General features: G+C 42.5%; 1 protein-coding gene across 1 annotated transcript; it reads right to left on the bottom strand.

Moving 5' to 3' along the window:
• Nucleotides 1-850: 850 nt before the first annotated feature.
• On the bottom strand, nucleotides 851-11,860 carry GTPBP4 (GTP binding protein 4). The gene is made up of 17 exons (XM_074832054.1): nucleotides 11,777-11,860; nucleotides 10,872-11,042; nucleotides 9,510-9,613; nucleotides 9,296-9,432; nucleotides 8,584-8,684; nucleotides 8,113-8,205; nucleotides 7,412-7,603; nucleotides 7,262-7,327; nucleotides 6,645-6,734; nucleotides 6,089-6,199; nucleotides 5,753-5,830; nucleotides 5,593-5,644; nucleotides 4,901-5,001; nucleotides 3,811-4,008; nucleotides 2,832-2,897; nucleotides 1,568-1,702; nucleotides 851-1,041 (listed from the first exon to the last, which is right to left on the bottom strand). Exons 1-17 carry the CDS (start codon nucleotides 11,822-11,824, stop codon nucleotides 889-891), a joined length of 1,896 nt encoding a protein of 631 aa, XP_074688155.1. The 5' UTR covers nucleotides 11,825-11,860; the 3' UTR covers nucleotides 851-888.
• Between the last annotated feature and the right edge of the window lie 15,548 nt (nucleotides 11,861-27,408).

Raw genomic sequence — 27,408 nt, 5'->3', positions numbered from 1 at the left:
TTAAGTGTATTGTTCAGGCAACACATAGCACATAATTTTACCAACCTCTAGATAATTCATACCTTGTTCCTGACCACTAGGGACAAAAATGGACTATTTCACATTTGACAATGTATTTTGCCTTGACCAGATACAGAATTTTTGTCTATCAGCTTCTGAAGAGAAAATGTCTTCCTAAGCAGAGGGTGACAGTAGCATAACTGACATACACTCAGGACAAAATTTCAGTCTGACCCTCATTTTCTACATATCTGAAATATTAAAAGTTGTAAGTTGTAACCTTTGCTGCCCATTCCCTTTTAGGTTATTGCAGATGGCAAGTCAGTACTGAAACTGCAATTACTCCTCCAGCTTCAGTCACCGTTCAGCTCAGAAACCGGCAGTATTTCTCCCATTCGTTCCAAACTGGTTCAGCGCACGAACACTAACTTTGGGTGGCACTTGCCCACCAATCCCTTACCATACATCAAAGAATTAACTTGCTCACAGAAAACCGAACCTTACTGATGCAGGACCTTACGAAGCTGTGCATTTTTAATTCTGATGGTAGCTTCATTAACAAATACTTCACGTTTCTAGATTTAACCTCATTTTAAATCTAGTTTTACACAGAACTTTAAATGCTTTATTGCTACATGAAAGTAAGAAAATGGCATGCAGTATTTTTTATGTCTATTTAGAAACAGTTTCTGCCCCTGGTATTGACAAATTTCTCATTATATTACTTAAAACAGCAAGATCAAGGTCTCAGAACTTTGTGTCTCTGAGCTTCCAAGTATCTTAACCACTAACACAAACCATGTACTGTTTAAACACTCTATATGACTAAAAAGAAAGACACGACTAGAAATTAGTTCTAATAAACTTAGTTTTAATTCAGATGACTGCTTATCTTCTCTGTGTTTTACCAGATTTTCTCTTTCCAGCCAGCAGATGTTTTGGCTTCAAGTCAAATATATGTCTGTCCGACTCTCCTTTCCTGCCCAGGCGATTCATTTTCTTCTGAGCTTTCTTTGCCATAGTCTTGACCTTCTTCACCATCTATTTAAAAATAAACAAACATGCAGAGAAACTTCCTCACTAACTAGGGTAACTAGCTCTACTCACCTTTTAAAAAAACACCGAGTGAGATGATTTTAACAAGGACATTAACTGACACCCAACATATGCCACCATCTGCAACTCTGGAAGAGCAGCACTCAAGCGACACTATTTCTCCTTAGGGAAACTCTTCTTTTTCCAGTACACTAACAGTATGATCGCGCTACCCCTGGAATTCCTAACTTATTAAAGGTGGAATTCCAGGTTGTAGAACTCTTACTTCGTGCTTGCATTTAGAAACAAAAATTTAAAATGCACTTTCTTTGTATTATTACATCTTATTTGTGAGAATGAACTAGGCATTTTTGAAGTATAGAGAGTTCAAATGAACAGAAGCTGAAGCTGCAAAGACAAGAAAGATGACCTCTGGACAAACATAACCAGCCTAGTGTGAAGTTTCCCAGAAGCTGGTTTAAGTACAACCATGCTGGTGTGATTGCTATAAAGGTAAATAACTTTAACAAACCTTTTCATCACGAAGACCAGAAACATCCCGTGGTGTGCGAGAGGAGCTGCGACTGCGTGCCACAGATTTAGGGGTTTCAGACTCATCACGTTTACGTTTCCTTGTAACACTACGGGACCTTCTCGCATAATGTGCCTGGAATTCAAAACATCACTTTAATGATTAAAACCAGGAACAATCAGCCCAGACGTGCTCCGTTTCTCATTAGGCTAATAGGAAAGAACAGGAAGTGGACTGCTGGGATACATTACATTGGCTGTTCCATAGTAACATAAAGACTTTGTCAACTGTTGGTCACTGCCTCTGTCCTACAGTAATATTCAAATTTTGGTGAATATTAGCACATTCTTTTCATAATTATTAACTCCAGTTCTCTGCTTTTTTTCTGAGTAGATTCTAAGTAATGGGTAAAAAGACACAGACAAATTAATGCATAGGAACACTGAAGCAATTTTGCAACAGCAAAAAAGCGATGAAGAAACCTACACTGATTAGCGTCCTGTTTACAGGACAAAGCCCTAATGAATTTCAGACATGAAGACTTACCCTCCTACAGCATAAATTCCTCCACAGAGATCACTCCTAAATCAACATGGTATTTCAGCTCTGATAAGCACAAATGCTTGCTTCAGATGTGTAGTGTTGACATTGCTTGTTTCCCAACTCCCTGCTTAGTGAAAGAACTTGAGGTCTCAAGATCTAGATAGCCATAGTACTGCTGGAGTTGCTGTACAAAATGGATTTTTTTCCATTTCTGATAAAATGAAATGTCTCCTGAAGGCAAATCTATGTTTGAAGTACTTTGGCTCCCTTACATCTAAAGATGCCAGTTGCCCTCAAAAACTTCAATTACAACTCTCAGAATTAATGACCTGTAAAAAGATAAACCTGATCTGTCATTATTGCTGTTTCTGACATAGTAGTGTCTCATCCAACAAAGCAGACTTGAAAATTAAGAAGTACATTTAGCCAAACTGTTCTTGAATCCTACACAAATTCCAAAATAATTCCTAATAAAAAGCAGTGCATATATTCTTGATAAATGATAGCTTATTTTTTCAGCCTACCCAACGTGTTTTGATCACGTCACTCAAAATTGCCAGTATCAACTGCCTCATCTGAGTTTCCTATTTTCTCCTTAACAGATCCTACCTCTCTCTTGTGCCAACTGTAATACGCATTTCAAACGTGCTCAGAGGAATTTAGCATGTGATGAAATTGATCCCTTTTAGATAAACATTGTGTTTAATTAGCAAAAACTTACATCATCTTTATTAGTCATGTCGAGTCCAAGATCAGTCATTTCTTTCTCTAGCACCTTCCGTTGGACCTGGAAAAAAGACAGTTAAGAAAACATGTTTCTTTCCAAAAAGCATGGTTCTATCTTACTTTTTGTCTTAATATAGCACCATAAATCCATTATATTCACGACATATTTATTCCTTTGGCACACGCCACAAACAGATGATGGAAGTCATAGCTTCACATTTCATTTATGCAATTTAATTCTCTTCACCCACAAATCCTTCTTCACAGGATTGCAATGTTGTAGCATTCCCTAAAGATCTTTCAAATAGTTTTGCCTTTTGGGGGGAAGATGTCAAAGACAGGCATTTCAGTCAGAAATGTTTTCTTCTCTCCCAAAAGGCACATGCTTTGGGGAAGGTAAGAAACACTGGGTGTAAGATCAGCTAGATTCATTTTCTCAAAATGTCTAGTTATCAGTTTCTTACTTTGCAATTGTCCTGGACTGGTCAAAAGAGATTCTGACATTAAAAAGAGTGATACCTAGGTTCCAAAGAGAAACATACAATCTTTTCCAGCATAGGGAGAGCCCCATAACAAATTTTACATGATCATGATTTGAAGTAACTATATAATTCCCCTAATTATTTGAACTTAAAGTAAGCAAACAAACAACAACAGTAACAACATACAATGCAGCAACCCAATTAAATGAACTGTATTCTTCAAAACTTTTTTTGCAATATATATATATACAGAATTTTACAAAAGACTCACTTGTGCACCATGAAACAAAAAGGGCTACTGTCACTCACTTGGTTTGGCCTCCGCAACTAAGTAGTGACCAGAATTCCTAGGAGCACAGAGGGAAGCACGCAGCAAGGGAGAGGGCCAAACATGAGAAAAGTGCTAAGTTCCACTACCCGATACTGTTTTATGTCTTCATAAAGTTATTATACATCAGCAAGATTCTACTGCAGAGTATGTTCTATACTTGCCTTTTTCGCTGTTCTAGGCATCCTTGGACCTCGAGTATCTTTTTCCTTTGACTGCAGGATTTTCAGTTTCTTCTTTTCTCGGATCTGTTTTGCCAACTGTCGGATTTCCATCATTTCTTCATCTTCACTTTCCGGTTCGCTGTCATATTCTCCAGCAGCTTCTCTCAGCTCTTCCTCTTTCTCTAATTCTTCCAATTTCTTAGATTTTGAAGAGATGAAATGAAAATCAAGAAGATGCTCATCAAATCCTTGACTTACAATCCTCAACATTACATTTTGGCATGGCTCAGGGCCATGACAGCATGCAGACGCTTCAAAGAAGGAACTACATCACTTGATAATGACCCCTCCGGCCACACTTAATGCAGTTGGTGATACAGATTACTGTGAACCTATGGGGCACACTACTGTGCAGACTTATTTGGTCGCATCGCATTATAGCTTGGCTGTATTTGTGTGACTGCCCCGAAGCCACCCACTGCATGAATGCAGATGTACTATCCTGTGAACTGGATCCATTTCTGGAAACACACTAAAAAAACCTTCTCTTTCTACATTTAGCATGAGTCTGGAACACCAGCAATTCAGATGAACCCAACTGCATAACTGGCAGGCTCCACAGTCTGCACTCATTACTTCTCCTTGACAACCAGCAAGAAATAAGAACAGTGCTTTTTATTAAATAAAAATGTTATAAATTGAGAATTCAGTCCATTTCCTTTAACATAATATTCCAGTAGACATAAATTTGATGGGTGAATTTCATATTATTAATAATACATAAGGTTTGATAGCTACATTCCTTCTGGCTATAGTCAGAGAATCAAAAAATGTAACTTCTCCTGCAAACCTTGTATTTTAGGATGGAAAAGATAAGATCACCATCATTCTGACAAGGTAAAGCAATTTTCCATTCTTCTGGAATTCTGTTCTCGATCATTCAGAAAACAGTATCTTTTCCCATGGCAAGCACAGACAATGTAAAAGAACTTGTTCTCATGACATATTGTTTTAAATCTACAAATACAGTAATTTACACTAAGCAAATCAATAACCAAGAAAAGTGTAAAAAGAATAATGGAAAACTCACTCTCATTATATCTGGATCAATGTAGTCAAGTATATTATGACCTTCCCATATCTCTGGTATCTTATCATATTTTTCAGATGAATTCATTAAGTCCCAGTATTCTTAAAAATATAACAAAAGTTAATAGAGACAAAAATAATTTCAAAGAATGTTCAATGACAGAAAACAACACTCAGATCATAATTTTTTTTTTTTAAAAAGTGCCATATCCCTAAGTAGCAAGAGTTTGGTAGCATCTCTGACATATTCACAAATACCTCTGATCTCCTTCCTACCGCCAAATATTGTTCAACAATGACACGACCCACTGCCAAGCCATAATAAGCAACAGATACCCAGTTGAAACAGAATACATGCGGTCTCTCTCATATTGATACTTTCTTAATAAAGAGAGCATCAAGAATTAATGAGGTAGTACAATATAAAATGGAAGGGAAAAAAACACTTGAATTGTCAGACCAGTCACTGTATGTCTGTGACTCTAAAATGGGAAACAACTGAGTGACATTACAAAACAAGGAACAGTCACTGAAGACTGTCACTGAACAGTTCTGGAACAGAAGTAAAGGACAGTATGCAATAAAATGGTGGCAGTGCTACTTAGTTGAAAGGAGTCAGGTTTAGCTATTCTCCCTTGGAACTAGCAAAACTTTACTGCCTCATAATAATACTGATTCTTATAGAATACTTACTCTGCAGATCCAAAACATAATCATCGCCCATTTCAAGTTCAAGATCTCTCTCCTGCAAAGACACATGTGGCTTTATATACCATCTAATTTAAAATCTGTGGGCTAATATAGCAAACTTAAAATCCACCTGCTGATTTCCTAATTAAGAGATGCCACTTACCAATTTCCTCCTGGGTGTGTCTACTTCCATGCGTTTCTTACGTGCTACTGCTCCCTCAGGTATAAAAGGCAGCCGCTCCTGAAATTAATGCCATGATCCACCCCAATAAGAAAGGGGAAAAAAGTTTGCATTGATTTTTTTATAATGCTATAAATCACCATTGCAGAGTAATGTATTTCTGAAGATTCCAAAATCCCAAGCTGACTCTCCCACCAGCAAAAGCAGTTACAGATAAAAAATAAGCAAATTTCACCATATGAATCTGTTCACGTCAAGACGAGAGAATTCTTAAGAAGTACTGGGAAATACACTAGAAAGTGTACACATGTAGCCTACCTTGTTATCTCTTCTGGTTGGCATGGCCAAGTGTAATCTATTCAGTACTTCATTCACTTTATTTCCTTTCATTTTAGTATCAACACGATGGGCCAGCAGTCTGTCACAGGCCTGAAAGCACACATGGCAACATTAGGTAAGGAATGAAGCCTTCCTGATACAACACGTGACACAACAGACTTTCAATCCCAAATATCTAGCTCATCTTCTGTCTAATCTCTTACCTCTCTAGCTCTCAAGAAAGCACTGAATTATTTTAATTATTTTATAAAAAAAGTATTATGGGAAGATGCATATGATCTTTTTTTTTTTTTTTACAATGAGCTGACAGTAAGAGAAAGCAACAGGACTCAGAAAAAACTCACCAATTTTTTTAAAACTATACTTTGTATTAGACATAATTTTCCCTTTGCACCCACTGAGGCTCAACAGACTGTAAAGGATAACATGCTTGAAGTTTATCACTATAATGCAGTTTAACTGAGATTAAATTCATAGAAATGAGGCAAAATGTTAGCTGTTCATTTGGAATTAAATTGAGAGAGAAGAGACCTACCTCTGTTTTAACTTGGATTACACCTTCTTCTGTCAGAGTACTTGTCTCTATCACAGAAAATCCTTCTGCTTCAAAAGTTTCAAATATTTTCTAAAATAGAAACATTATCCCAAAGAATGACATTTGGATCACTTCTTAACGTACCAATACATTAAGAACAGAGATCTTAATCCAATACCAATACATGCAACTTGTTACTATTTTATTAGAATATGTTTCTAAAAAGATGACAGAAACTTTACACCTCTCAGTCTAGTCTTCACTGTCTCTGAACTCTTACTGAAACGATTATTGCACAAAGCTGTTCAGTCTTACTTCGAACTACAGTAGTAACTGAAAGTTCGCACAGTGTCAGAGATTTCTGAAACCACTAAGGACTTGCTTTCTGTTTGGCATGTACGATATTCAGTCAAGGATATACATTAGACAGTACTTAAGAAAGATATGGGTCAAGATCTGGAAAGCTACTTTCCATTACACTATTAAACAGTTAGAGATAAAGAAATGATCATGTAGAAGTTTTTGCCCAACACAAATGATAGCTGTCCACGACACCTGCGCATAATATTTCTGTATCCATCAGAAGACAGAGGGAGAGGTGGGAGAAGTCGACTAACCTGACTCTCTTCAGGAAGTTCTGCAATCCTCTTCACATCACATTTGTTTGCAACAATTATAAGTGGCTAATAAAACGAAAAAAAGAATCATAATTCAACTTACCATGTTATAAAAACCTGGGGCTTATTAATAATGTAAACCAAACCTACCTTGTTAGCAAACAGTGGCTTAATATTCCTGAAGAGCTCTACTTGCTCCTCCAGGCTATGCCCACACTGCTCAGACACATCCATCATGTAAAGCACAGCAGCACGAAGATGTGCAAGTGCAGTTATAGCCTGCATCTCGATGGTGTTCCTATCCTCCAAAGGGTGATCCAAAATGCCAGGAGTATCTACTACCTAAAATTAACATAATTAAATCAGGCCTTAGCACAGGATAATTGATACGCTGTTTCAGGACATGTGCTTGATTTCTGGTCAATACTGCCTTTTTTAAGACAGCAATGTTCTTTCCTTTCAGTCATAAATAAGACTGTAAACTCAGCCAAATTGAGAATGTGAAAATGGAGTAATGGGAGAAGAATGAGGTTTCAGAATAACCAACGCTCCAAGTATTGAGCAAGCAAAGGAAGCCCTGGCCCAGAATTCAACAGTGATAAAACGTGAGCTGACTTTAGTCAGTAATTCCATTTCCATTCTTCCCTCAAATTGAAAACACACCCATCATGTGTATTTTTAGAAGAGATTTTGACTACTGCCCTCATTTGGCACACTGGACCTTGTACAGCAACTCTCAGACACAGCACGTCTCATCAAGTTGCAAAACCGCAACTCACATTTCAAAATGGCAAACAAGATTATAAGCAGTTAATTCTTTAAAGAAAATGCAATACAGTAACAGTTCTTACCTGCCAACGCAGATACCTGTAATCCATATGTCCCACAAAGAGAGATTTTGTGGTAAAGGCATAAGGCTGCACTTCTACATCTGCTCTTGTGACCTTCAAACAAGATTTATACACATTTACTGAAAATCTCCTGAAGCTGCAAGCAGTGTATCATAATTATAATACACTTCCTTTGCTACAAAAAAAAAATCTTAAAAAGATTATTCTGGCTTCTCTGCAAGAATTTATCTATCAGAAAATACGTTAATGGGATACATGCTATTGTGGGGAAAAAAAAAAAATTTCTAAGAGTGAAATCTATTGTAATTTTCTATTTATCCCTCCAGGAATTTCATTCAACCTCTACTCACACATTTGAATTTGATACTGCTCACATCAGACAGTGCCATAATGATATCAATTTTTTAAAATGTGACCTTATTTTAATTAAGTGGTATCTCAGTATTATTTTTGACAAAAACATTTACATACCTTATTTATAAAGCTGGATTTTCCAACATTCGGGTAACCACACAACAGAAGAGTTCGTGTATTGGGATCGATGGTTGGCAAACGAGACAAATGTTGTCGCACTGAAATATTAAGAAGATTTTTTAAATATTTGCAATAATTTTTTTACTGAAATGGAATAGGAATTCATACGCTGAATTGTTTATATACAAATTAGTAACTTTTCTGACATTATAATTTGATTGACCATTTATAAAAATGTGTAGTAGTTTGTAAACTCCACAAGTATCTACATACAACAAAAAAAGAAACTTAATAAATAATTAAAAAATTAAGACTGCTGTCTTTTAGCTAGAATGACTCCATCAAATCAGGCAACATAACCTGAAGCAATAACAAGCCTGAAGGAAGAAGTAATGTTTGGAAAACGTTTAGCACTATTTTTCAAATATATGTTAGTGAAAATAATGATAAATAAAAAGCATGGTTGTGACTCTTAAGCAAAGAAAAACGTTTTATAACCGCTAAGTAATACCATAAAATTTAAAGGTTTTTCAAAGAGAAAACTAATTAGTTAAAAAATAAATTCTAAGTGTTTGGGGATTTTGAAACTATTTGTTTCCTGTGTCTACATTCCGATCAAACACATTCTTCTAACCGTTATTAAGCGTAAGAATAAATTTTGCATCCAATTCAATCACACACCTTACTTTAGCTTATTTATAACACAAACCTTGCTCCAAATATTCCAGGCTCTGTTTCTGTCTTTTGATAATTGTGCACATCCGTCCCAGAGCGGCACGTTTCAGCTGTTTGCAGCGGTAAAGGGAATCACCGTATTTCATCAGCCGCACATAGTCTTTACCAACACTGTGGAGACAAGAAATAAGTAGTTAGCCAACAATCAACCAGGCAGGTACCAAACTGAAGAAATTAATTTCCCTTACTTGTCAATCAGATTCTTGGCAATATTAATCTGTCCCAAAGCCAGCTTGTAGTGATCTTTGTCATAGAGAACATTCATCAAATCTGCATAAAAAGGATGAATATCCTAAAACAAAAGCACAAAATAAAATTAAGCCTAACATTTTCCTTCTTTAAGATGAGTATTTCTTGGCAACTATGCAAGTTCTTTTTTTTTCCTCCAGTACAGCCACACAAATGACAGTACAAGCCAAACAGTTTTCATTACTATCTTATATAAGAAAAATAATCTGCTTGGTCATTAAATGCATAAATCTTATTCACTTTGAATTTCTTCTGCAAACACATCTTGGACTGATTCGTACGGAGTTTCCACTTCATCTTTTGCTTTGTACAATACTTCATATTACAATTCTGAGGGCTCTTTTTAAAAAAGAAAGTAACTTCAAGAAGCCTGCAATAGTTTCTAAAAGCAAATTCATACTATACCACCCACACAGCACCAACATCAATTCCTCCCTTTTCTGAGCGCTAGATTAAATTCTGTGTAAGACTGGATAAGAAGGGTTTCTTCAATGCCCAAACAAATACTTCAGCTTTTCAAGGAAGCAGCATCTTTGGATCAAATCTTTTAAACAAAATATTTCAGCTACTTATGTACTTATCTGCGGAAATTTCATCACGTGATGATAAACAAAATGCAGAAGGTATCTGTGGGAATTCTGCAGTAACAGTGGATATGAAAACATCAGCAAAAAATACGGTTGCAGGTCAACAATTTAAGCATGAGCAGAAAACTACTATAAAAAATCTCACTTGGACACGTGGATCCAGGTGCAGTTGTCGGGAAGTTAAGACTATGTGCATCTTGTCAGTGTATTTCCAACACTATCCTTCATGGGGGCAATAACAATGTTTATGTTGTCAAAGTAACTTCTGAAGAACTGAAGATGGGAAGCAGTGTGATATATTTGGCTATTTCTTACTGCAAATATTTTGCAGGGAGGACTAACCATAAGCACAATTTACATACACATACACAAAGAAGAAATAAGCAACATACTTCAAAAACCCCACTTTCTCTTCATTCAACAGCAACTTCTGACAAACATTTGATCAGTTAAAACCCTGTAAAACCCATCCTTCAATAAACATCCATGGGCACAATTTAGACTTATTTTTGTAGTAGGAACATACTATTTTTGCAGAACAAGTCTTCCTAAGATTACTCCCCGTAAAACCTACTGGGAATCAGTCAAAATCGTCTAACAGCGAATGAGCAAGATGTTGCTCAGGCCAAAATAAACTCGAATAAAACCAATACGCTGCTGAAGAAGTATTCCTGAAAGCAAAGCTCCTTTATGATCAAATGGCAAAACACTTACATCTAATTTGGGGAAATCCATTAAGATCTGAGTGAGCCTATCATGGTAATTTTGTTGAGTATATTTGACTTTTCGCATGTAAAAATGTCGAATCCGATGGATTTGATAATGTTTATGAATGACGGTTGGAGTCTTCCGCTGAGTCTTTGACAACGTTAAATCTATGAAGTCCTGCAATCAAGGAAACATGATTAACTATACAAATTGTCAAGTTCTTATAAAGCCATAGATTTCATTTTGGTGGAGCATGGAAACCCGTTAAGCACATCCACACCATGCATGGTTTGCAATGTATGTTTTAGGATAGGTTCCCACCTCTGGGCAATAACAAGCAGTTCGCACATTCCCTCTCCGGTTTTCACTTCCATTAGCAGAGGGCTGGCCTCCCGCGACCCCGGCTCCCCCAGAGCCCGGAGTCCGAGGGGGCAGCAGGCCCAAACCCCGCCAGGAGCTCTCCGCCCACCACACTTGTAACTAAAGCTCCCTCGTCAGACTAAGAGAGAACTTTATTGGGAACGAGGGCGCAGCGATGAGGCGAAGTATGACACGGTTTTGGAAAACAGGACGGATTTTTGTGGCGGCCATCCCGCCACCCCCGCGGGGCCGAGGGGACGCGCAGCCCCAGGACCCCTCCTCAGGCCGCTGCACTCCTCCCTGACAGGACCCCCGCTCCCCGCCGTGGTACACCCCGCCAGGCCCAGGAGCACTGACCCAGGGCGGGTCCACGGGCCCCGCGGGAGGGGGAGGAGGCGAACGCGAAGGCCGAGGCCACGCCGACAGCGCGAGTGGGTGCGGGGGTGAGGGTAGCGCTCTCCTGACGCGCGGCAGAGCCGCCGCCTGGCGGGAAGGGCCCGCCCCACGCTGAGGGGTGCTGAGGGACAAGGAGCGGGGAGCGACGCCCGTACCTTAGCGGACGGCACCACCGTAATCTTCTTGAAGTTGTAGAGCGCCATGGCAGCCGCCCGAGCCGCGCCGCACGCCGCCGGAAGAGGGAGAGAGGCAGCTCCTCTCGCGAGAGCCCCGCGCTTCTGCCCCGGGCAGGCGGGGAGGCCGGGCCGGGCTCAGGGCGGCCCCCCTGCGGGCTCTAGGGCTGGGGAGACCCGGTCCCGCTCCGCTTGGGGCCCTCCTGGCCTGCGTGAGCTCGGGGTGCTGGGCAGCCTGCGGTGGGCCCCGGGGGGCTCGGAGGGCCCCGCTGTCGGGAGCGACACGGCCGATTAAGCTGGGGTCTTGCCGGAGAAAGACCAAACCATGAGCAGAGGTTCAAGCAGTAGCCCTTTGGTATGATTTAGAGCAGTGATGTTTTGTGCCCTGTAGGACAATGAAGGCAAAACACATCCTCACCCTGTTCGGTTATGTGATTAAAGGCAAATTTCCATCAGTGCAAAAGAGCCGAGAAAAAGGATGGGGGAAGGGACCCCGGTAACCTGAGCAGTGCCAAGGGACCCCTGACCCGTCTCCTCCCCGGGCCCTCAGCGCGAACCATCGGCCCTGTGGCCCAGGAGTGCCCCCACCAGGCGGGTCACTGGAGAATCTCTCTGGATCACCCCGAAGATCGCGCGAGTTACTGCCTGCAGGGATGTGGGACACCTTACAGGATGCTGGAAGGAGCATTTTAGGATTGTACAAGATATATGGGATGTTTAGAGAAGGGACCAAAGCTGGGAATAGGGAGGGGTTAAGGTGGGTAAGGGAGGAAAAAGTGTGGGAAAATGGAGGGAAAGGGGGGATAAAAGACACCAGTAGCATGTTGACAGGCTGGTCAGTACACGTCTCTGACCATGACCTGCACACCCAATCGCTACAGTCTGTCCTGCCTTACTAAACTCCGTTTCTAACCATTTTCGTGGTTGAGGGAGCGGTCTATTCTGCACCTGTGTGTATGGAGCCAAGTGCCTGCTGCAGGAAAAGGAGCAAAGATTCACAGCAGCCACGTATCTGGGGTGCCAGGAGCTGGAGGGACCGTGGTGCATGCATGCTGTATGTCAGTGTATGTATATGTGCATACATTGTGTGTGTGTGTGTGTGTGCAACTGGGAGAGCAGGGGCTCACGGGGCCAGTTACTGGCTACTCTGCATGTCGAGGGTCTGCGTGGCTGGCCGTATGCACAAGCAGATCTGTAGTGTGTGGGCGTGCTCCCGCCGGGGGTATGTGCTCGGCCTCCCTTCCAGCTGGGCCTGGGGCTGCGGAGCTGCAGCAGCCTCACCTCTGTCAGGCTGCTGGATTCCTAACCCCAAACACACACACTCTTACTTCCCTTTTTCTTAGCCCCCCCCCCCCCCCCGCCTTTTTTTTTTTAGTAACAATTTTCAGTGACTTGTCTCATACCAAATTGTAAACCTTTTCAGATAAAGGCAAAGCCTGAGTGAATTCTGGAGCAGTTTATGATCTTGACTATACCCTGTGCTCTGTTCTTTTTTACGTATCTCCAGCAAAGATGAGATCCAAACAGAGACCTCAGACATAAACTTGAAAGATACCTGAATGCAGGCATGTACTGCAGTCTGCATGTCTATCCCCGTTTTCTGCTTGGCACTAATATTAAGTGGGCATGCACTGAAATACATCAGTTTTAAATAAATTACAAATTACACTTTGGAAGGCAAGTTAGATTAAAAATTAAGAATTCCTTTGGCTTCCACACTTCTTTTTTCTCTTTCCACACAAAGCATGACATTTTCCACTTGAGAACGTTTAGTCATGTATTACTCTGTCATTGCACATTTTTCTACAGTACTAGAAATTTAAATGCTTAACCCCTTTCACGTTTCCTTTATTTCATTGTGCTCCCAATTTTGCTGAAATGCTCCAAACAGCTGTCTGATGCACTGGAAATTTGTAAGGTATTTGAAAAGTAAGAATTCATCTAACCAGCAAGCCAGTAGCTAATCCTTTCCAGAAACTGATTTCAGTAATGACTATATGAGCACTATTCAGTGATAAACATGCTGTTAGTGCCACCCCTGTTTCTGTAGTCTCTGGAGGGTGCTGCAGCTGCCCTGTTACAAAGGGGTGTGCTGCTTCAGAAATGTTTTGGTAAGACCACTTCAATCTTCTGCCTTGAAGTGTTCTTTGACTTCGCACTTTATTTATATTGTGTTTTGCCTACAAGAGCTCTTCTCTAAACGTATCCCCACACCTCCCCAGTTTCTGGAAGGATCCCTCCAGTAGCCGGTCTGGGACGCTCAGGCTGCCCAGCAGCTGCGACCAGCACCTCCAGCCCCCCGGTCTCTGGTAGGAGCCTCTCAGGCCCATAGCCCCACACCTGTTGTTGGTACTCCAAACTCTCTCACAGGCAGACGTGCCCTGTGCACCCCTCCAGGTCACTGACCCTCAACACTCAGGTTGTCCAGTAGCTGGCCCCTGGGGCCCCCAGTCCCACACTGCAGATACAGTACTACTTTCTTGAGCAGTTTTCAAGAGAACTAGTTCCTTCTGAGACAAAATTTGGGTTCTGTTCTGGATATCGTGTCCTCTGGAGACTTATTCCAGGAGCCAGGAGAGGTAAAACCATGTCAAGTTACGTTTCTTTTGGTTCACACAGTTCCTTATCCCAGGTGGCTTTCTGCACTCAGACATCCTCATTCATATTTATGACAGACCCCAGGCATGTAACACTTACTCTCCATTTCATGTTTTAAAAACACCGCTCCAGTAGACTATAGCTTATATCACTTTGAAACTAAAAACAGCACAAAATGTTTCTTGTGCCTTGTACAACCAATGGCACCCAGCGAGACTCAGACCATGTGCTCTGCTGATTGTCCAGAGGGGTACTCGGAAAAATGGATGCAGGGATGGACATGGCGTGGGGAGCCACCCAAGCATTCCTCTGTAACAAATGCTTCTGCAGGGGTACCTGTGGCATTGTATTATGCCTGGATATGGCAGTGGCTTAACAGCCAGTTTCTGTAAAGCGTTAGCTGAAAATTCCCCAACCCTCAGATTAGGGGTATCCAGTCTGAATCTGGTTTGTGCAAGGGTTGATGGAGTTGGACATACCTAGCAAATTGATGTATTTCAATTAGATAGACAAAATCGTTGCTGCCTAGTCCCACCAAATGAAAAGACCTGTTCATCTAGGATTTGTCCATCTGTGAGTGCATTCATTCTGTAGAATCTCATCCAAATTCGGCTAAAGTCTAAATCAAGATGGTCTGCCATTTTGACAATCTGCTATTGTAAAGATGTTTTCACTATCAGTCCTTATGTATACATGTGCTGAAGTTTTAAGGCTAATTTGTCAAGTAAACATTGCTGTTGTGGTTTAAGCACAGAGGGGAACTGAGCACCACACAGCTGCTCACTCACTCCTGCCCCAGTGAGATGGGGAGGAGAAAAGAAAAAGCTCTGGCATTGAGACAAGGACAGGGAAGGATGTGTCACCAGTTATGGTCATGGGCAAAAGACAGACTTGATTTGGGAAGTAAGAACATCAATTTAGTTTGAACACCACCACCACTAATTTACCAATCAAAACAGAGTAGGACACTTCTTCCCAGGCTCTGCTTTGCTCACAGTTTCTCTCCTCCTCCCTGCCAGCGGCACAGGGGGCAGGGGATGGGGGTTGCGATCAGTTCATCACCTGTTGTCTCTGCTGCTCCTTCCTCCTCAGAGGGAGGACTCATCACACTCTTCTGCTCCAGCATGGGGTCCCTCTCACGGGAGACAGTCCTCCATGAACTTCCTCTGACATAAGTCCTTCCCACAGGCTGCAGCTCTTCATGAGCTGCTCCAGTGTGGGTGCCTGCCGTGGGTTGCAGTCCTCCCAGCAATGAACTGCTCCAGCGGGGGCTTCCCTCAGAGTCTTGTCCTTTTTCAGGCACAGCCACCTGCTCTGGCATGGGGTCCTCCACGGGCTCCAGGTGGGCATCGGCTCCACCAGTGACCTCTGTGGGTGCAGGGGCACGGCCTGCCCTCTCACCACAGGCTGTAGGGGAGTCTCTGCTCTGGCACACCTCCCTCCCCACCTCCCTCTTCCTCCTTTCTTCCTCCTTTCTTCCACTGACCTCATTGTCTCCCTTACAATTCCTCCTCCTCCTCGTGTTCCCCTTCTTAAATACATTATCACAGAGGTGCAGCCACCATCACTAATTGGCCCAGCCTGGCGCAAAGGTGGGTCTGACTTGGAGCCGGGGGAGCTTTGAGAAGTTTCTCACAGGGGCCACTGCTGTAGCCCCCTCCCCCACTACCAACCACCCCCCCCCCCCAAACCCAACACAGCTGCACACAGTGAACCTTGCCTAAGTGGAAAGCTCAGCCTCCTATTTCCTTAACAGAAAATGCTTTTGAGGGGGTTTATTTGATAACCTGTTGGTTTGGCAGCAGTATACAGTCCCTCTCAGCTTTTGATTTCAGCAGCTTAAGTCCAACAGGCTGGTCAGAAAATCTTATTTCTGAAGGCAATTTTGCTTCAGTTTGGTTTCTTGGGTTTAAAAAGCTGCTCCATGTCAGTAGCCAAGTTGTAGAAAAACAGTCAGTCCCATTCTGGTCATCACAATGAAAAGACACGGGCCTGAACAGACCTGGCAGCTTCACTAACCTTCCTCTATAGGCTGGATGCAAAAGGTCAGGCCCAAGGGACACTGGTAGATGGCAGTCACGGAAACTGCTACTTCTTCTCTAGCAACTCCTCTGGACTTCATCAGAGAACTCAATCTCCAAAGTGCCAACCCAGTAATGTCACATTAATTAAATACAGAAAATAAAGCTATGAACAGGCAATAATGCTTACACGTGTCTGCAGTATCTGAAATATCGAGAGCATGATTTTGTTTTGAAATGGTGCCATTTCATATCAGCACACAAAAGGCTGATAAGGGGAAGTTCAAAAATTGAATTATTAAGTATCAGACTCTCTTACTAAATTATCATTACAAAGGGCATGCACAGTGATGGATCAAAGAGCTTTGGAGTACAACAATACTGCTACAGATGAGTAATGCCTTCTAATCTGTCTTGGTAACGTGGCTCTCAATAACACTCTCAGAAATGCAATACATACATGTTAATAGTTGTAGCTGCCTTGTAATCCTGAGAAAACTTTCAAGTTGTTAAAGGAAGTACAATAGGGACATACTGTGTTATGTCTTTCCCAGCTGCTCTTCTTTATGGTGGTTTGAGGAAGGAGACAGCTTTACCAAAATGGAGATGGGGGCGTATGTCCTTTTGTACCATAATTTGCCATTGTAGCATTACAGAGAACAGCAATGGCAAATGGAGGATTTGCTCTGTGTCTGGCAGCTGCCCCAGCTGATGGAATCTAGGGAGAGTGACCTTATGGAAGCCCCTCACCCTCAGCAGCAGGATAAGAAGGGGCTCAGGTCAGAGTCACACAGGCAGGGAAGCGCTCATGAAGAACTGCCTTCTCCTGTGTCCCATCCTCTGAGGGCATTCAACCAAGAATACAGGCTGGAGAGTTCTCTAAAAGCCTTAGAGTCCCAAGTGGAGTTTCTGAAACATCTTGTCTCACCCACCTTCCCCAAGGAGTCAACAGCCAAAGTGAAAGAGCAGAGAGCCTCAGCAGATCACTTACTGACACCTACTACACCATACATGCCTGATATTAAAAAAAAATCCTCAGGAACCATCTGACATCTGGTGATTATTATGGCCAGGAAAGAGTTGCTTTGCTAATCTTTCTGAATATGGACGCTCAGTCTTAGGGTTGCAGAGTTTTGTCATGTTAATGATGAATAGGTACCGAATAGGTAATTCCTCTGCAAACATAGTGCCTCATGTCAGCCCTGTCAACGCTCTGGCTCCTGCAGAGTGGCATTGGTGGGTTACGTTTTCAAAAGGAGCCGCATCCAGCCTTCCTTTCCTGGAAGAAGGTGCTCACCATGTGCAGTGCAACACAGTGTGCCCTGGGCAGCTCTCCAACACACCTGAAGGGCATGGTAGGCTATTGCCCATCTCTTGGGTCCAAAAGATGTTTTTTTATGCTCCACTAGCTCACTTTCTAATATTGAATTATCATCCTAATTTTAAATTACTTTGCATCCTAGGTTGCTGACCTATCTGTGACTCACTGTAGCTCCATGTGAAAGGGAATGTTGGCAGAGACCTCGCTGAGATGGCTTGGGATCAGAGAGGCTCTTGACAGAGAGGGCCAAGGTGTGGAATTCATTGGCACTACTGATTAAACTGCACTCACAAAATGCTAATCACTTCTGCAAGCCTTCCCTGAATAGTGACGGGAGGAATCAGCACAGGAAAATTTTCCATGTGAAAGAGAGAGGAAAAGAAGAGAAAAGGAAAGAGAATAAAAAAGAATAAACAGTAACAGCAGTGTTGGGAAGTAACACAGAGGAGGGCCATATTAATATTTTATTTAATTATGATTTTATTTGTCATCATAGAATCATAGAATGGTTTGGGTTGGAAGGGACCTTAAAGACCATCTAGTTCCAACCCCCCTGCCATGGGCAGGGACACCTTCCACTAGACCAGGTTGCTCAAAGCCCCGTCCAACCTGGCCTTGAACACTTCCAGGGAAGGGGCAGCCACAACCTCTCTGGGCAACCTGTTCCAGTGCCTCATCACTCTCACAGTAAATAATTTCTTCCTTATATCTAATCTAAATCTACTCTCTTTCAGCTTAAAGCCAATACCCCTTGTCCTATCACTACACGCCCTTGTAAAACGTCCCTCCCCATCTTTCCTGTAGGCCCCCTTTAAGTACTGGAAGGCTGCTACAAGGTCTCCCCGGAGCCTTCTCTTCCCCAGGCTGAACAACTCCAACTCTCTCAGACTGTCTTCCTAGAAGAGGAGCTCCAGCCCTCTGCTCACCTTCATGGCCCTCCTCTAGACCCACTCGAGTCCATGTCCTTCTTATGTCCTTGTTTAAAACTTAAAAGCCTTTTAGATCCAGAAGTGTAAATATCAGAAGGATTTGAGATTACGGAGTGGATATACCTTAAAGTGCAAAAGCAGGATGTGCTTTGTACTCGCAATAGTTATTCATGTTCTACTTTTTTCAAACTTCACGTTTGGAAATTATTTCAAGTGCTCTTAAATTTTTGCACTTGACAACATCTGCAGGTGCAATTTTTGCTGGCGCATGTAATTGCAGGCACATTTTATTTTACTTAGATTCCTATTTTGTTTTGTCTGGAAAGCAAGCAACTTGAAATCTAAATACTCCTGCAATCAGCTATGACATAAACTCTATCTACAGATGCATTTTTGACATAAAATTGGAAATTAAGTTGATGTCCTTTCCAAAAGTAATGCTTTCATCCTCACATCACTAGACTGAAGATAGTAGGTTTCAGGTTTTATAATAATATTAAATCTTTGTCAGCATATAGTTAAAAGGTATTAGCTATGACATTTTAAAAATATCGCCCTGATATTGCTGAACCCATTGAAATAGCCAAGTAATTGCAAGTAGATAAAACAGTATTTGATGAGGATGGCAGTTGGGAAAGCTCTGCTACTGCGCGGAGTCAGCAGGTGGTGCTTTTGAGTCACAGCACGGTCACACTGACAAAAGCAACACCGCGCAATTCTTCTAGTTTCAAAGAAGATTTATGGCATTCTGCATTGGTTGTAGTCTAAGGCACAGTAGTAATATTTTTGCCAAGTACTGTATTTTGAGCTATTGATATTGTTACAATTCGCCCTAATCACTCTCTCTGCATGCACCTAACTTCTGTAGGTGGCCCCAGGATCTCATGTGCTTGTAACCTCTGTGTGTCTGGGTAGCAATTTCTGGTTACCCAAGTACCTAACAAGTTGCGTTCCCTGGTGTAGATCCCACCAAAGGATCATCAGAGTGTCTACCGGCACCACTGTTGTTTGGCCCTGCAAGTCACTCCACCATGTCAGGCCATCAGTGGTCTGAAGACCAAGCTTAGCTGCTATAATCAAGAACATGAAAAGATTGGTTGCGGCCTGGTTTTATCTAGCCAGCAATATTTCTGCAGTTCCCTGTTCTCTTACCACAGAGGTAAGAGAAAAGACAGAACATTTCTCCTGAGATGAAACAGAGACTTCCTCGGATATCAGGAGCTTTCCCTCCTCTGAACACAGGCCACCAAAGCAGTCCTTGTTCCACAATATGAATTTCGTATTTTCTTAACTTTCTGCTCGCTGACCTTCCTCTCCCACAGCCCTTCAGCTGCCAGTCTCTCCACCCATCACAAACCCTTTCTTTCCACATCTTTCATTCCTGGCTATACAGATCCATATATCATTCACACCAACATTGTCCTTGTCAATCACATGAATGCTGACTGGCATTCTTTTTGAGGAAAAAATAAATATACCTGCTAATTATGTGGCTGTAGAATCACTCCTTGCTTTATGAATTAATTTCTTTTTCAATGTTTTTTAACCTTTCATTGATTTTGCTCAGTGAGAATGTCCTTGCAGTATTTTTTCTTAGCCATTAAATCAACAAAACTCTGAGACATAAATGTGAATTTGTACAGAGCATTTTGGGCTTTCCTTTGCTGTTGCTTTTCCTGTATTTGCATATGGCACACAAACACACTGTACTGTGAAAAGATGGCATTTGTATCACAGTGGGATGGAGGAAAGAAAAAACCCCTCCTTACCAGTTTCTGTCTGGATTTTTACAAGGTCACCTTGCCACTGTGCTGTTAGAGAGCCTTTCGAAAGTACCTGAATGTCCTCACAGTTTCTTTAAATAATAGTGGGCTAAATCCAGGAGGGTCCTTGGTAGCAAACTGTGATGATGACTGATTTAATGTGTATAATTTACTATATAATCTCATATTTGCTATGAATCATTGCTGCTAAGGTACTGTCAGAAACACAGGAGTTGTGGACCTAAAGGGACCTGCATATTATTCCTGGGGGAATGTATTACCACAGCACCATCTGTGAAGAATTACTGAAACTTCCCTTTATCATATTCTTCCTATACATACATACATACATATCTGTTTGTAATACATACATATGTGAGTGTATATATATGTATGCACTCTCATAAATATATATTTTATATGTTATATAATGTATAATAGATTTATACAATGACAAAACAGTCCTTGTCTTTAGAATTTACTTCACACATTTTTTGGGAATCATCATTTGGCACATGGTATACTGGACTGTTACTGGTAATTGAAATCTGTGTGGCACAAGATACAAAGTTAAAGCTGCAAAGAAATATCAGAAAAAACCTGAGGTTGTGAACCATTGCTCTATAATACTTGATAATACTTAGGAACACTTATATAGCACTTCTCACCTTTCCAACTTTAAAAAAACCTAATTATTCTAATTATTTAATCTTTGCAACATTCCTGCATAGTAAGTTCTATTCTCAAATTATAGCACATACCCAAACAGCCCAAACTGAGATACAACAGAGGGCTCCAGAGACAGGGTCATTTTAGATGGAGCTGTAGGAGTTGCACAGCAATGCTGCTGTTTGCCTGTGATCTGACCCACAGCATGTGCTCCCCTAAACTACAAAGTGTAGACAGAAGGGTAATTAGTGTTCAATTACTTCTATTTCCAATGTATTAACACTAATGATTGTGAAGGATCCTGTGCCTGTGACGCAGAGAAATGATCCTGAAACATTCAGTCACTGGCATTTTGTTGGAAATGAGACAATTGATGTGCAAGTTATTGATACAGAGGAACTCTTCTCCTTAGTCTGTAGGTGAGTGCCATGCCACTGATTCCAGACCTGCTGCTCTGCGAGCAAGGTTACAAAGCCTGGGTTGCCATCTGCTCCCACTTAATTTCCTATGACCTCTCACTCCCCACACCATTTCCAGTCATCTTCCACGTGCCTTGTCCTCCACACTCCAGGCACAGGGTCCTTTTCTCACTCTCACCCCCCAGCTTTGGCTGTGTGAGAGGCAGAAGGTGCTGTGGCTCCTTCTGAGCTCCATGGGACACTGGTGGTGTGGAGCCAGCCGGCAGGCCAAGCTCAACAGGTAGGTGTTGGAGCTCACACTGTGTTAGCAGAACCTCGCTCCTCCTTTTACCCACTGCTTTTTTTTGCTTGTAGAAAATTAGCTTTCTGTAGGAGCAGAGCCCTCTGGCAAATTCACTTTAAGTCCACCAACAGAACTCATTCATTGGAGGGTCTGGAAGAGACAGATAGGCAGCAGTATGGTTGCAAAGCCCTTCTATCTTTGTGAAAAGGGGCTAAAAAGTGCCTCAGTGTCCACTTTGTTCTCCTCAGCAGAAAAAGGACAATCCTACTAGCTGCTAACATTGCACGCTCAAGCCAGACACCAGCCACCACACCAGGGAAGGTGCAGTAGATGGATGATATCACAGTCAGAGTAACAGCATCTTCAAACACTCAAGGTGACAAGCAGGAACTTGGGGCCTCATCTACACTGTACTTTGAGAGCAGTCTCAAGCCCTTGTGTGAGGCCCTTGTTCTCTGAGCCATTCCATGTACTTTCAGGAACTGGTGCTACAATTAGGGCAAAACCAGACAGGATACACAAAAGGCAAACGGTGTGCTTTAGGGTGTGTGTATAGCCACATTACCTACATATGTTCAGGCTTTGGAGCACTGTGTTGGGTCCATCTGCTTTCTGGGCAAACTGAAAGGCCTGCAGTCACTTCCAGAAGGGCTCTGACAGCACGTGCAAGCACAGCCTTATGGTGATTCAGGCTGCCTCTGAGTCCTTCTGTCAGTCTCAGGGTGAGCTCTGGTACCTTGAAGACGGCTTCTAGTGCTGCAAACAGAAAGCCACAACCTCAAAGGGAAGCACATGAAGCAGCGTTCAGCAGCTTCATCCCCAGAAAGCCCAGGTGTGGGATGCTCCTTCTAAGTTCAGTGCTTTTTCAGAGCTCCCAAAGAGTCAGTCAGGCTGTAACAATGTAATTTAACCTCTAGTGTGAGCAACAAGATGTGGCAGACAACTAAAAGTCAGTTGACATCTCCATTAACCATAGCAGTTTGCAGGTGACACAAAAGCTAGTGGGATCATAATTAATAAGGTCAGCTCCCATGAGTGATGTGGTGATCATGGAAATTAAGGCTCACCTGAACAGGCGCTGTAAAAAAGTTAAAGGCAAGGTCATATATGTATGAAACAAAAATGTAGGTCATAGTTACAGATTGGTACTTGCAAAAGAATGATTTCGAAAATAATTGTGAAGGCCTGATGAGTCACTAAGAGCACATGAGCTCCCAGTGTGTTGCTGCAGCCAAAAAGCAAAATGTGAGGTATAAACAATCTCGTTTCCACTGAAAGCAACAGTACTGATTGGAATATTGGCTCCTCACTTCTCATTTCCATTTCTTAAAAGAATGTTGGCAAGTGTAAAAGGGTTCAGAAATAATTATTTGAGATCCGGATAATTTCTTCCAATGAGAAATCAAAGGAACCCGATCTCAACAAAGAAAACATCCTATAAATACCTGTACAATGAGACACCTGGCAGTAGACAACTCTAAGCTAATAGGGAAAAGGCTAGAAGCTGAAAGTGTCAAATTCAGACTAAAAGTAGAGCTCATTGAGGATATGTAATTACAGATTTCTAGTTGGGGAATTCTCTCCAAATGTAATGAGTAATGAGCAACTTTTCATGAGATATAGTTTTCTCTGGAAGAAGCTGCAAGCCTGAGGAAGTACATACTTGATGAAATGGTATGGTCCATGCTATCACAGAATCACAGAATCATCTAGGTTGGAAAGGACCTTGAAGATCATCTGGTCCAACCATTAACCTAACACTGACAGTTCCCAACTACACCATATCCCTCAGCGCTATGTCAACCCGACTCTTAAACACCTCCAGGGATGGGGACTCCACCACTGCCCTGGGCAGCCCATTCCAACACCTAACAACCCGTTCTGTAAAGAAATATTTTCTAATATCTAGTCTAAACCTTTCCTGGTGCAACTTGAGGCCATTATCTCTTGTCCTGTCACTTGTTACTTGAAGAGACTCATCCCCAGCTCTCTGCAACCTCCTTTCAGGTAGTTGTAGAGGGCAATGAGGTCCCCCCTCAGTCTCCTCTTCTCCAGACTAAACAACCCCAGTTCCCTCAGTCGCTCCTCGTACGACATGTGCTCCAGACCCTTCACCAGCTTCGTTGCCCTTCTCTGGACACGCTCGAGTAATTCAATGTCCTTTTTGTAGTGAGGGGCCCAAAACTGAACACAGTAATTGAGGTGCGGCCTCACCAGTGCCGAGTACAGGGGTAAGATCACTTCCCTGTCCCTGCTGGCCACGCTATTTCTGATGCAAGCCAGGATACCATTGGCCTTCTTGGCCACCTGGGCACACTGCTGGCTCATGTTCAGCCGGCTGTCAATCAACACCCCCAGGTCCCTCTCTGACTGTCCTATGCAGGACATCAGAGCAAATCATTGCAATGTCTTGCTGGGGCATTTCCATCTCATGCCGAGTGTCAGCTTGCCGGGTTGTCTAAACGGCACATATACTAGTTCACATCTAGTCTTTCTCTGAAGAGAAATAAGTTGTCTCCTGGCCAGGGAAACTCGGACATAGACCAGAGAGCACAAAAATCCCATCCTTGGAGTATATGTCCAGCTCAAAATAGCTTCCATTGACCTTTCCTACCTACTATATGCCATCTGAAGCAAGCCTTATAGTGTCCCATGTCTCTTCCTAATCTCATATATGCTATGCCATTATCTACATGCTTCACATTCAGAGTTACATTGCAAAAAGCCACATCTGGCTGGCTGGAAAGCAGTTGTGCCTGCAGTCAACATCTGCAAGGACCATGCTTGCACCCACAGCTTCTTTGGCAAGAAGATTTACCAGCAGCAATATGAAGAAATAGCAGACATGTGAAGTACAGACAGCTTTTTCCAACTGAGTGGTGCTGGTTTGCATTAAAGATGTTGGAAGCTGTATACAGGCATGGAAACGTCAGAAACCAGTCCTTGGCTGCAGCCAAGAATGGCCACCTTTTGCACCAAACTGCATGGGGTACTTGGGAGACTGTGTTGGTACCTCACATGGTCAGCAACCTTTTGCAGTTAGAGGTGCATGCTAGAGCTTGACAAATGACAGACATCTTCCGTTTCAGTATCTTCACTCACTATAGCAGCTGAAGAGAGAAAGAGAAAGAGAGAGAGGGAGAGGAAGAGAAAGGAACAGGCAGGCCTTATCTCCCTCCTCCCACTATCCTTGAAAGCAGACTTGGAGACATCAGCAAAGAGAACATGTCCAGCTCATGGGGCAGAAACCTAGCTTCAGCACATTGTTGATGAGGATATCCATATTACTGTAGAATAAAGAGGGATTGAGCTGTGCTTAATGAGACTATCCTGATGGATAGTCTGCAGCTCCTGGCAGCCAGAGAATGAGAACTGGCTGCATCTGGTGCCCCGAGGGTACCTTCCACAAGTACTTCACCTTCTCCTGAACTTGTCATCACACACAGAAGGGGAACTGCTCTCTGTTCACAGGGGTGGTCTCCCGCCTTGTTTGTTTGAAAAACAGTGGTAATGATTTAATGGCCTGCTCTTTGTTGTCTTGCTCATTTTTAACAACTTTTCTTCATAGTAAACAGAATTGAATGGTTGTATCCTCCACCCTGGTCTTGCATCTCATGGCTACCACCAAATGAGAATAGACTTGCCGTAATCTATAGGATGACTTCTACCCTCTGGGATATAGGACATGAGGTCCTCTATTGGAAGTGTTAACCTTCCAGGAAGATGGTTGTTGGAAGTGGGTACTTCTTGCTCCAGCCACAGACTTGGCAGATATTTGGCAGCATCCTGGAAGGGACAGATCTTAGTTTCCTTAATGTTCAGCATGAGAGAGTGGTTTGTAATCCAAAGCAGCTCCTCACCCACCACAGATCACTGTGTGCTACCCTGTATTACAGGATCACACTAACTAAGCTGACCTTCACCGCAGTGATCAGCAGCACTAAGAGTTGGTATGATGTGCAAGCAGGTGCAGAGGAGAGGCTGAAGAGTTCCCTCAAGTCTTGATTTATGTTGATCATGTTGGCCATGATAATTATCATGACAAGACGGATGTCAAGGAAACAGGGCAAACATCCTTGTGTTTTCAAAGTGCAACGTGCATAGAGAGCTTTTTCAACACAGAGTACTCCTGCCACAGAGACTATAGCTGTACTATTAAACTGAACATGCCCATCACCCTTCTCAGGCATGGCCTGGCCCATATCCTTGTGATTAAAAGCTCCTTAATCCACAGAACATGGGCAGTCACATGCAGGTCACCTCTTTGTCTTGTCCCTTACTTGCTTCTGAACTACACTTGGGAATTGATTGGGAAAGGACTGCTTTGCATGTCTAAAAGCATTGTTTGGGCCATCCACCATAAGCAATGTAGGTGCCGTCCCTGGGTATGTTCTCTGGCACTGTTCAATGTACAGATGTACCCAACATGTGTCACCAGCAGGCCTCAGAATTTCAACGCTACGACCACAGCCAGGTCCATACGTGGTCCAGCACATGGCCTTGGCACTGCAGGATGCATGTCAGGGGCACTCTAACAATATGGGCACAGCCAAGGAATTCCTCCTGTTGGCCCAGGCTCTCTGTAAGTGCACAGGTGGGAACCAGAACACTGGTTTTAGCTCCCAAAACACTATTGGCTTTGGGTTTGGTTACCTGGGAAATGTCCTTCTATGTGTGAGCAGGAGTACTGTGCAAGGAAGGCACTGCTGATGGGTTGTGCTGTCCAAGTGGCTTGAACATGAGGGTTCCCTGTCCTTTATCACCTCCTCGGAGTTTCCAGAGCCCAGACATGTAATTCTGACTGCTTCAATATTTCTTCCTTTTCCCACACAAGCTGGGGAGTGGGCAGGACAGGGGCTCATCTTTGTGAGACCCAGCACAGAAAATGTACTCAGGAAACCAGGCTCTCTCATTAACCCTGGACAAGTCCATTTATGTGTCTGCACTCTATCCTACACTGCAGTAAAGCTACTGGGCAGGAGGTGTTTCCATGTCTGCTAGTACAGAGCTCAGCTTGGTTGGGCCCTCAGGTGTTGCATGGTGCAAGTAATCATAGCTTAGAAATGAGCTACCCAGTGCTAGTGGCTGTATCAAGGGTTAGATGCCTACTGGTGGTCTTTGTACCTTTGGAGACATAAATAAAATAAAGCTACCTAAGGATAAAATTACAGGGCATAAAATCTCCTTGAGTTTGTGATGGATCAGACTGCGTTCCCAAGGTCTGAAGGGATCCAATATGTCACATCGGTGGCAGCAGCAGTCCCCAAGGCAGACAGTTGCATGGTCCTGTCTATGAGGGATGATGGAGTCTGTTGTATAACAATGCTATGTAAGACAGGCTTTGAAGAGCTGCTCTAGCAAACTGTATGCAATTTTATTTTCTTTTAAATAAAGGCACTTTAGAATTGCGCAAGCGCAGAGGAAACATCTGATATTAATTGTTTCTTTGTATCATCAACATTGAAAAAAGAAATTAAACTTCACTAGCAAATAACTGAAATACAGCAAAGATTATTATATGTCAAGATACGACTTGCAGTAATCCTTCATCTCCACATTATGAATTCATAAAAGCAATTGCAGCATGTTTTTAAATATTAACTACCCCATA

The sequence above is a fragment of the Strix aluco genome, chromosome 1, assembly GCF_031877795.1.
Source record: "Strix aluco isolate bStrAlu1 chromosome 1, bStrAlu1.hap1, whole genome shotgun sequence".
NCBI lineage: Eukaryota > Metazoa > Chordata > Aves > Strigiformes > Strigidae > Strix > Strix aluco.
The sequence above is the reverse complement of the archived record's forward strand: the minus strand, read 5'-3'. Positions and strand labels throughout refer to the sequence as shown.